This window comes from Diuraphis noxia, unplaced genomic scaffold, assembly GCF_037042655.1.
Source record: "Diuraphis noxia isolate RWA-SAM2 unplaced genomic scaffold, SU_Dnox_SAM2 contig0003, whole genome shotgun sequence".
NCBI lineage: Eukaryota > Metazoa > Arthropoda > Insecta > Hemiptera > Aphididae > Diuraphis > Diuraphis noxia.
Window position 1 is genome coordinate 56,352,352 of NW_028301713.1, and position 12,667 is coordinate 56,365,018.

The 12,667-nt window shown below is 25.2% G+C and overlaps 1 protein-coding gene across 1 annotated transcript; it reads left to right on the forward strand.

The window, feature by feature from the left end:
- The first annotated feature begins 882 nt into the window (after nt 1–882).
- ksr (kinase suppressor of ras) lies at nt 883–10,270 on the forward strand. The gene is made up of 15 exons (XM_015524836.2): nt 883–1,192; nt 1,263–1,403; nt 1,484–1,628; nt 4,514–4,723; nt 6,199–6,405; nt 6,476–6,586; nt 6,652–6,776; nt 7,822–7,998; nt 8,066–8,203; nt 8,475–8,648; nt 8,703–8,888; nt 8,953–9,086; nt 9,143–9,280; nt 9,489–9,618; nt 9,691–10,270. Exons 1-15 carry the CDS (start codon nt 1,040–1,042, stop codon nt 9,841–9,843), a joined length of 2,322 nt encoding a protein of 773 aa, XP_015380322.1. The 5' UTR covers nt 883–1,039; the 3' UTR covers nt 9,844–10,270.
- Nucleotides 10,271–12,667: the final 2,397 nt, after the last annotated feature.

A 12,667-nucleotide genomic window follows, 5' to 3' on the forward strand; every position in this document is an offset into this window, starting at 1 on the left:
ATATTGCTATTATAGTGATTTATTTTTATTTTAGTAACATGTTAGATTAGTTTTTTCTAAAACTAAATCCCATAATATGTTGTAAATTTATAATATTATATCATATACAGACATACAGTTTGACGTAGGTAGGTATTAAATGTTTAAATACCATTTTTCTATTGTCTAATATTATGTTTTCTATTTTTTATCTATATAGAGTGGGAGTAACCACCTGGTCTACACTTTTTGTCAAAATGAACAAACCTAGCAATTATTTAATCCTAATTCGGCTAATCCTATTTAAAAAAATATTATTCTATGTTGACATTTATGTGTTTTATCTTCTATAAATATTATGTTTGTTATTTAAATATAATATTATTTATACTGTGATTACTCTATCAAAAGGAATTTCGTTGTTAATAACAAATAGGTACCTATATAGGTGTCATTTAAGAACCATCGACTTCAATGTTTAAGCGACCTATAGGCTATAGATTAATGAAAAATAATTTGATATAATAGTTGTGTTTAACATGAATTCATGTACACTATATAATGTTCTGTGATTTTTATAAAAACTAATATTATAATACATTATAAAATAATAAAATAAAAATATTAGTAAATAATAATAATATTAATAATAATAATAATAATAATAATAATAATAATAATTATAATAATAATTTATTTATAATAGTAAATACTAAATATTTTTTGTAATAATAATATTAACAATAAAAATAATGGAAAATAATAATAAATAGTAATAATAAATAATAATGATGAATAAAGTTTGGTTCATTGTCATAACCGCGGTAACCTAAATAATGAAATGTCCTTGAATTATGATGAAGATACCGTAAAAAAAATTGTTTTATCTGAATCTAACTTTTCTGACCTGTTTCTGTGATAGCGATCCAGATCTTCTCTTGTAGTCTTGTGTACATTTTTTGTTTTCTTAGCAAATTACGAGTAGGCTGTTAGTAGATGTTGAGTTAAAGAAATTCTCGAAAAGCCCAAGATGTATATTGTGCAATAACCGTATGATGGAATGGCGGAAGAGGAGTTTGATAGGCAGTTAATGTGCGATGAACCTGAAGTGATACAAAAAGTCATCGACATTTCATCACAAATGTTGATCAGTTTGAGGAATCTTTGCGAGACTCGCGCAGAACTTACTCAACATGAAATTAGAACTCTAGAAGTAAGTGGTTGCACACGATTTGTTTTTAATTTGCATTTTGTCTATACATACTTTCTCAATCTTCTTCTAGGGTAAATTAGTGAAGTTGTTTTCAGTACAGTTGAATAATAGGCATAAAAATCCAGGGCGGTTTGATTGTCAAAAACTTAAAAATTCGCCATCTATAAATCAATGGCTGGAAGTTGTGGGACTTAGTACTCTTTCCGTACAAGTATGTACCTACGTAACTTAATATTAATGATAAACAATTATTACCTACTAATTTATTTACTTATTATTGTAATTTTTTAGAGAATATGTGAAAATATCAGCTCTATTGAAGCATTATTGTTAAAGTCTGAGAATGAATTGAAATCAATTCTTCCAGAATACTCTCTCAAAGATGAAGAACTTAGGCGATTAACTAGAGCATCTTATAATTTGAAAAAATATAGTGGTAAGCATTTTTCTGATTTTAAGTATAATTTTAAATATAAATGTTTGAGGATAGTATAAATAAGAGTTAAATATTTTACTTTTGGTTGATAAACAACCTGCTTTTTGATCTACATTTAATGTTGCCTACACAATAGACATTATCAGCTACTAGAGGATATAGGTAATACATAATATAATATAATATAATATATAATATTATGAATAAGTTCATACTAGTTTTTTAGGAATTACTGAATTTACATTCTTGTGATTTCCTATCTTTATTAAAATGTAAAAAAATCATTCATAAATATTTTAAAGAAAATTATTCAAAAATTTAATTTTCAATTAGCTTTCATAATAAATTAATTTGTTTAAAGTTGTAGTATAAACAACCACGGATCCAAAGCAAAGATCTGGGGAGGGCACAACAATTTTTTTTTGAACACATATAATAACAATTTACTCTTTATTATTAATTTAAAATTTTTTATATCATACAATATTGGATTTACAGTCCACAGATATGTATTATATATTATATTATCATATTTATTATTTATTAGAACATAGTAATATCAATATATCTTTAGAATTATAAAGAAAATTTAGAGAAATAATATGTCCAGGAAGGGGTTGGCCGAGCCCCCAGTCACTTGATCTGTTCCTGAGTAATATTCAGGAATATATTAATTAGTATATTAGGGTGTTCCTTATTTTTAAAGTAATCATTTTTACCTAGATGCCCTTAAATATGTTTAAAAACTATAAAAAAATAGTACTTACATAATTTTTTGGTAGTGTTTGTTCAACTCAAAAATGTGTCATATGAAGTTTAAGAATTGCTTGCAAGTAATAGTTTAATATTAAACTTACATTAGGTCATTAAAATTATTAATATTAACATAGTTAAATAATATTAAATTATTAGTTTATTTAAGAAATATATACTATATACATCATATACCTATTATATTATATGATTTTTTGTTCTTATACATCATGAGCGCAATTGAAATTAACATATTTGTATGTAAAATCATCTATTTGCTACAGCACCCATTCTGTGTCTGCCCCTCTTGAATGCAATCAAACACAGCAATGTCTAATGGCTGAATGCAATTAGCCGCTGTCACTATTAACAGTATTAATGGTTGCTTATAAATGGTAAAATGCAAAATATAATAATAATATTGTTCGTTTTATTTTGTCCATTAAAATCTTATTTTTTTTTTTAACTGGGATAGTTTTATGTTAGTTAGTAATTGAAGCAGAAATTTTTTTTAATCCTCATTTGTATTAGTTATAGAATTATAATCTTCAATGAGTTTAACTGCTCTTTCTGCACTATCATTGAATACTTTTAGATTTTGTGCTTCTTCTTAAGCATCTTTGTTGATTCTTGACTCTTGTTTGTTCTATTTATGAATAGAATTTCAGATCTCTGAATCTTCATTTAAAAAATCTATTTTCATATCAAACTATTTAGACAAGAATTCCATCAACATTGTTTATAAATTTCTGTCGAAAAAATCATAGCTGCACTAATGTATTTTTCAAGAAAAATTGCACAAACTTTTTTGCTTGTTCCATCAGTAAATGTATTTAACCTTTTTGCAACACATTTAAGTTATATCAATTGAAACCAAATTTTTTATACCTTATGTATTACTACTGAAGAATAATATACCAGCATATCGGTAAATATTCTAAAAAAGATTGACATCTATAAATAAGAAACACCCTAATAAGTATATAATATGGTGATTATGTGTAAAAAATACATCATAAAGTTTGTGCATACAAGTTGGTTAGGTATTACTTGAACTACATTTTTCTTTTCTTTTACTGCAAACAATATTAAGTATCATCATTAATATTTAGTAATTAGTCCATTGTGTTTCACAACCTTGTGTATAAAATTATTTTTGTTAGATTTAATTAAGAAGACATAAAAGAGTGTACATTTTTACTATGTTTCCCACTTGTAAGACAACAAATGTCAAAGTTCTTACATTTGGTGTTACATTGCTATTTGTTTAATATACAAACGTTAACTGTTGTTAAGAGCAGAATTCATAAATATTATTTGACATATCTAAGATCCTTTAATATTTTAATAATATTTAGTTTATATAAGTATTTAGTTATTTGATATTACAATTATTTAGTATGAACAATTCCCTAAAGTTCATTATTTAATTTCATTAAAATATTTTTCTAATTTTAATTAATTGGTAGAGTAGTTGGATAAGCAGTTTGTTTCTAAGCTTTGAAGGTGAGAAATGGTGTTAGAAATACCTAATCTAAGTGTAAAATCTACATAATTATTGTATATTTTTTAATAATTTCAGGAGACAGTTTATCTAACTTAACCCATTTGATCCCTTTAGATCTGTCTATAGATATATATGGAAACTGATAAACAAAATCTTAGATCCTATATGAATTTATGAGCTCATTACCAAAAAAATAGTATATGTTAATCTTAAAGATTTTACTCTATAACTAGTTAATGAATACATTTAAAATTAGACCTAAGGACTGACATTAGTCATTAGACTAAAAATTACTGTTCACATTTCAATCTACAAATTGTAACATATTGTACAATTTTTTGCCAATAAATAGTTGTAACTCTCATAGTTGTTATTAGCAGTTTTCAAAGTTAATGGTACAACTTAGCATAAGATTTCATTAATAGAAGAAATAATATGTATAACTTTATAAGTTACCTATTTTTGGAAAATAATGAATATATGATTTGAAATAATTACTTAAAATTAAACCTTCCATAGCCACAAATTTCAAATCATATATTATAAATTTAATTTAAGTTTTAAAAACTTTGAAATTTAAAAAACGATCCGTTTCTAAATTAATTTTATATTTTTTTTGTTTTAGAAACTATAAGAGTTGGAAGCAGAACTCGAGAAAAATGTAAAATTACATTATATTGGGATTCATGGTATCGTCAATATGAAGTTCGTTGTGAACAAGCTGGACATTCTCCATCGTCTGTCCAAGGTCATTCTCCATCTTCATCATGTCGCCCTAGAAATACTCATTTAAATCATTACACTCCACCTTTAACCCCTACTTTATTTAATCATAGTAAGTTAATAATATATTTTTAAATATTTTGTTATGTACTATAAACTATTACAATTGTATAATTATAATTGCAATGGTACTTAAATATGAAAGTTCTACTTTTCTTTACTTAACTTTTATATGATTTTTTGTTATCATTAGAGACCCAATATCTGTTAATAATCGATGATTGTTCTTGTTAAAAGGATTGCCACACCCGCATGTGTTGTCTACTTCTTACAAGTGTGTGACATACCAAATTTTACGTTCAGCAAATCATGTTTAGTTCCTTTACTTAAAAATTTAGAGTAAATTGACCTATTATAAAAATTAAAGGTTACATTTTTTTCTTAGGCATCTCATGGGCTTTTTATTATATTTTAATTTTATATCAAATTATGAGTATTTTAAGATATAAAAATAATTTACAATTTTAAAATATTCATTACTCTCTTTAAAATTAAAATATAATAAAAAGCACATGAGATGCCCTCAGAATATAATGTTGTCTTTAATTTTTATAAGAGGTCAATTCACTTTAAATTTTAAACTAACGATCTGCTGAGCATAAAATTTGCTTTGTTACATTGACAACAGAGATGGATGTGGCTTTCACTTAATATCAATCAATTTGTTATTTTTTCTAAAATTTTTAAATTATTTGGATTTAGATAACTATTAGGGAATTTAAAGTAACACAAAATATTCTTGCAATTCTTCAAGGGAACTAATATCACTTTTAGATTTGAATCTTAATTCTGTTTTTAATTTATCAAATGATTTTTCTAATATAAATATCTATCAGGTTTTTGTAATAAACCATTCATTTTAATGATAAATATTTCTCTCTATTATCTCTATGACATACTTGCTTTTTCATAAGGCATTACCAAAAATTTTTAATGCATGTGCGTATTGTAGGTTATTTGTATATATATATATATATATATGTATGTGAAAATATTGAAATTTGAAATTTGAAATGCAAATTATTTTAATATTTTAAATGAATTATTTTTTGATCATACAGTAGAATCTAATTAATCCAAACCCCATTGACCAGACTTCACTTAATCCCAATAGCTGTTAGATGTGTAGTGTGTGCTGTAGATTAAAATCAACATGAAAATGAGTTTCACAATTTTTCCTAAATGCATGTTATTGTGATCATGTCTTTCCAGTACCAATTACATATTGTCATTCATGTGAATTATACATGTTCTTAAAGTTATATGTTTTTTGGTTATTTTGTTTAATCCAAACTTTCCTCAATTCAGATAAGCTAAAGCCCAAATATTAGTCTAGATTAATGAGGTTTTACTGTATGTTGATATCTGGTATTATATTATATAAGCAGTTATTACATGTAATTTTATTGTATAATATGTATATTAAAAAATTAAATAATTAACAATTTTTTTCCTTATTTACAATTGCTTAATGTAATATACTATTATTATATGGTTAATATATTACTGACAATATTTTATTTGCAGGAACCAGTGATAGTCCTATTTCTAAATTAACATCACCAAAAAGTCGCCGAAATTTAAATCCTGATGTAGTTTTTTCTAATGGATTAACAACACCACAATCTCCAAAACCTTTAGTTCCTGATATTTGTGTTAAAACTGGTCACAATTTTTCAAATCTACTGCCTATGCTTGGTTATTGTGAACAATGTTCTGTACGAGTATTTGTGGGTATGTTATTTTTTTAATACTAAAAAATATTTATTTTAGTATTTATATTATATATAAATTAATTTTGTAGGTGTTAAGTGTAAAATTTGTAAATTTCGATATCATAAGGGCTGTTTGTCAAAAGTTCCATTACATTGTACAAAAAATGTTGCAACAGATGATAATGACTCACCTCTTGATGGTAAATTAAATTATAGTAAACAAATTAATTTGTGTGTGTTCTATTAACTTTTTGTTATTGTACAGAGCTAATAAGTTCATCAGCTAATCATTCTCCTAATTTTAATCGCCCTACTTCTCACAAGACTTCCTCTTCGTTATTATCAAAGAGAAAAACTAGAATACCATCTATCAATTCAATACCAGTTTCTGTAAGTAGAATTAGTGTTTATATATTTCTATGTATTAATTAAATTTAAACAATAATATATAAAAAATGAATCATGATGAATTGGTTGTCAAGATAATTGTTTGTCGCACAAACATTCTTAAGTATTTAAAATTAAGTCAAATATAAATGCTATACTACATTTTTAATTGTTAATAACTCATAAAGTATGATAATAATGACAGTTAATTAAATTTTAATATAATATAATTTGAATTTTAAATTGAAGTTGAAAATTATTTCAAAAAGTCTAGTTAATTCCTCATATGATAGTTGTCTCATGTTTCTATAATTTTACGTCCAACCCATGTATCTTCAAAATAATTGTTCAAAGATATTAACTTTTCTTAGTTCAGTGAATAAAATTCTGAGTCCAGTGTTTATTCCAAGTTTTGTCTACATCTTATTCTGGTATAACTTATTGCTGCCATTATTGTAAAGCAAAATCTGAGTTTTTGATATATCTTCTTAAGAATTTTTAATTTTATAAGCACCCACTAACTGATATGTGTTAGCTAAAACACTTTGAATCACATTTATCATAGCTTTTTCGAAATCAAACATAATTGACTTGATCAATTTTTTTAATATTTTGTAAAAATTAACAAACATTTTTTCCCTTTTATTTGGTAGTAATGCTAATGGAAAAACATTATTCAATTGAATTCCATGCACAGTGTAAATTTGATGCAATAAATTTGGTAACGTAGAAAAAGTGTCATTAGCATATACCAGTGTTCACATTTTTGCTTGAGTTGTAGGTTGTTTAAAAAGTGAAAAAAAAATTTATAAAAATATTTAATATTTAAAAATAATAAGGATTTAACTCAGAAACGTGTGTATTAAATATTACTATTATGCAATTAGTAAAATAAAATAACTTAAAAACTAAAAATGTGTGTTCAACAATCAATTATCCTGGCGCCTGATTGTATTCACTATCAATTCACTGGACTGCTTAAAATAAAATAAAGATATCAATCTGGCTATATTTAAATGTACATTTTTTGTTTCTGATTTCTTTTTAGTCTAAAAGTGGTGGAGCTGAATCAAGTTCTGCCCCATCTAGTACAAATAGTTCAACACCTTCAAGTCCTGCTCTAGTCAATGCCAGACAAACACATATTTCTTCTTTACCAACACCAGCTATTACTCATGAACAATTCAACTATCCTGATACTCCCATTTATTCACAAGAATTACAGGTATAACTTGTGTTTTATATTTGAATTAATAGTAATTAGTAAACATTGTTATAATTGTTTATTTTAGAAAAATCAATGTAGATTTATTGAATCAAGGTGTGGGAGTACAGATTCAGAACAAACATCAATTAGAATGGATTCTTCCGAAGCTCAAAATTGGGATACTGATGAAATGGAAGCAAGAGGTTGGCCAAGACAAAATAGCGTGAGTTAATTATTTTCAAAACATTGTTAATTAACTATTTTTTTTTTTGTTTACAGACTTTAAAGGTTATTTAAAAGTATAGTTTATAATTTCTTTGTTTTCATTTATAAGTTTTCTTATTTAAAATTCATATTTCCTTGCCTAGATTTACGCTTATAGCATTTTGTCAAGAATAATTTATGTATTTTTACTTCACAATTAATAATTTGACAAGAAAGAATTAAACATTGTTTTGTGTCTGATAATATTTAAAAATTTAAAAATTTTGTAGTTATCTCTTCAAGAATGGGATATACCTTGGGATGAATTAAACATGTGTGACAAATTAGGAGAAGGTCATTTTGGTACTGTGTATAGTGGAAATTGGCATGGTCCGGTTGCTATCAAAGTAATAAATATGGACTATTTAGATTATGAAAAAACTTTAGAAGCATTCAAAGCTGAAGTAAGTATATAAAACATATTTTATACTAGATTGAAGTAACACAAACGGTTTTAGGTGGCTACCTTTCGTAAAACTCGTCATGAAAATCTTATTTTGTTTATGGGTGCCTGTATGAAGCTTCCTAGATTAGCCATTGTAACAAGTCTTGCAAATGGTATGACATTATATAGACATATACACGTGCTCAAAGATAAATTTAATATGAGTCGCACTACAATGGTTGCTCAACAAATATCACAGGCAAGCTGTTTTTATATAGTTAATTTTTTTATTCAAACTAATAAAATTTAATCTTTTTTTATAGGGTATGGGATATTTACACGCGAAAGGTATTATACATAAAGACCTTAGAAGTAAAAATATATTCTTAGAAAATGGAAAAGTTATAATAACTGATTTTGGTTTATTCAGTGTTACTAGATTATGTTTTCGTAACCGGTAATTATAAATAATTAATAAGTGGAAAAAAATGTATACTAATTAAATGATTATAGGACCCAAGATGGTCTTATTGTGCCACCAGGCTGGTTATGTTATTTGGCACCAGAACTAGTTCGTAATTTGCGAGTTCACCAAAGACCTGAGGAAGAAGATTTACCATTTAGTAAAGCGTCAGATGTTTATGCATTTGGGTAATTAATAATTTATTATAACTTTTAATAAGTTATGATATAATATTAAAATAATAATTCTACATGTTACACGTAACATGTTTCAAATTAATAGTATCATTTAGCTTATACTTAGTAGTAAAACTGTTTTTGTAAAATAAATATATTATATATTATAAATTTATAACCATTACATTGACATGTATTATCAAATATGTTTATATTATAGAACTGTTTGGTATGAATTATTATGTGGTGAATGGCCATTCAAATCAGCCAGTCCAGAAGTTATTATTTGGAACATTGGGCGTGGTATGAAACAAAGATTAGCCAATTTAGAAGCATCTGGTGATGTCAAAGTAAATATAACTATTTAAACTTAGATAATAAGATTATTATTTACAATATTTATTAATAAATAAAAATTGTAGGATATATTGATGACTTGTTGGTCATTTAACCCTGAAAAAAGACCAGATTTTGCTCAAATGCTTAAAACACTTGAACGATTGCCACGGAAACGTTTAGCTCGTAGTCCATCACATCCAATTCATTTATCGAGATCAGCAGAATCTATATTTTAAGAAATAGTTTAACAGTATTATAATATGGCTATACCAATGACTTTACTTATTTATATGGTATTATAATTATTTGTAATAAAACAACTTACAGAGCTCAGTTATACAGGTAATCTTGATTAAAGCGCTTTATGTAATGCAATTATGTATTTTCCATTATTATTATTATTATTATTATAATTATCATATTTATTATTATTATTATTATTATTATTATTATTATATTTGTTAATTGTGTATTATAGTTCTATTGTTATCTATTTATGGACTGTTTGTTTAGTATATTCTGTTTATATTGTGTTGGCAGTCAAATTTATTTAAATTTATGTAAATGTGAGTGATACATACACATTACACATATTATACATACAACTTAATGATATAAAACAGTAATTACTATTATCCATCTAGTAAAAATCAAATTAAGTAATTTGTCTTCAATTTATTTAAGAAGCACTAATAACAATTAAAATATTAATTTAATATTTTTGAAAAGCTGTTTGCACTATTTAAAAATATGCTTTAAACTATAATTATTAAATAATATGTACAACTATCCAACAATTGATTATTTAATTTATTTTTAATGTATTATTTATGTTAGAAAAAAACATATGCATGATAATATTCAATTTTGTTACCATGATTAAAAACAGTTATTATGCTTGAATATATTTTTTATAATTTTGCAAATCACATATGAGACACTTGAAAATTAAAACAGTATCCTAGTATACTCTCTCAAGTATAAATATATCTTAAAACTATTTAATTAAATGAGAACATTATTTTCATGTAAAATGTATTACTGATGAAGTTTCATACAAATTTTGGAGATGTGAAAGAATTAATTTTGACTGGTACCATTTGCAAGAGAAATTAATTATTTGAAATAATAATTGATTAATTATAAAGGTTTCAATTACAAAAGCGCTCTACTGCACATTAGGTGTTTAGAAGATTCATTGTAATGGATGTACCTATTAAATTTGAATTGAATAATCATTGTATTCAAAAATGGTTCTGAACAAAGACCTTTATCAGCCTATGATTGTGATTAAAGTACTTTGTTTTATTATCAGGCATTAGTATTACTATAAGTTAAAATATTTTTTGTCGGAAAATTTGCATTTGAAAATGTCATAATGTGTATAAAATATAATAATACCTACACATTACTTTAAAAGACCAAGTAGCCCATGAATAATATTTTCAATCACAAAAAAATGATAAAAATTGTTATTCTTTGTTTAAATATCTAATTTTTCCAAGATTGAACTTAAAATGTCTATAAAAAAATTGTTGTGCTTGTTTATGTTTTAGATTTTTTTGTTACAGTTACAATATAATAATATTTATGGTTTTAAATTTTCATTTGTCAGTTTAAAGAAAAAACATTTTATAAATTTTTAACTACATAAATACATTTTCCAGATTTTTATGAATTTTATATAAATTTGAACTTTTAAACAATTATAAAAGAAAAATTGTAACCATAAATCCTGAATATTTATCAACTGGTATATTAAAACAATTTATAAAGATAAATATTTTTACCTAAAGAAAAAAATGCATTGACTTTTATAGAAAAACAAAATTAAAAAAAGACGAAAATATCATTTGTCAATAAATAGCTTAAAACAATAATTATTGAACTATGTAAGTACATATAGAAAATGATAAATTAAACATTGGGTGAAAATTTAAAATAGGTTATCAGTTATCTGTATGGTTAATAATTTTTAAATTACCATATAATAAGAATATATTATTTAGATTAACGGTTGAATATCCAATGTTTATCTTCAAATACTCTTAAAAATACTCATAGAACATTTGATATGAATTTCTAACTCAAAATAATTTGCAATTTTTCGTGATTGTTTCAAGAATTTCCTCAAAAGACATTTCGAAAATATTGTGGATTTACGCTCAATTTTTTTTTTTGAATTTTCACCAATCACAATTTATGGTAACGATGAACTTGTATTACCTACATTTTTAAATTTTTGACTGAGAGGACATTTTTTATCGACCATAATTAAGAAAAACTAATAAAATCGAAATTTTTTCTGGCAGACGTGGTATTTCAAATTAAGGCAAGAATCAAGGACCAAGGCACATACCCAAGTATTTAGCTGAATTATTTTGAGAGATTCTGAGATCCATCAACACCTGGAGATTTTCAGTTTTATATAATGTACCACCTATATATACCTTACTGCACTGACTTATTATTAATCACTATATATAGTATATACCTAATATTAAAATTGTTTTACTTTGTTTAAACATCCAATTTTATCTAAAATTGAATTTCAAACACAAAAGAAGTTATGCCCAGCTGTTACTTTAATTATATTAAAATTGCTTAAAGAATATACTTAAAATATGGGATTGTTATTAAATTTTCAAGCTTTCAGACTATGTCGAAGACTCGAAGATGTGGCCACGCCACTGGATGATTATTTCAATTCAATCATAAAATAGGTAAAATCTATGGTTATTTGTTTTAAATATTCTTTATTAATTTTATGTATGAGGATGTTATATCCGAATGTATTGTTACCGTCTTACAAGTACGTAAAGGTGCGTCTCCGCTGCATAGACCGCTCGGTTTTCATTAATGTTTATCGACAACCATCCGGAAATCGTGTCCCCACTTGCGTGCGGCTTTTATGACCGATCGGTCAAAGTCACAAATTCAATGTGAGTTGTCAATTGTCAGTACCTAAACATCAAAGAAAGCCTCTCCCCAGTGGGGACACGCCTAAACATACCAAATTTTACGCTCACCAGATCTCGTTTAGCTCCATTAGTTTAAAAA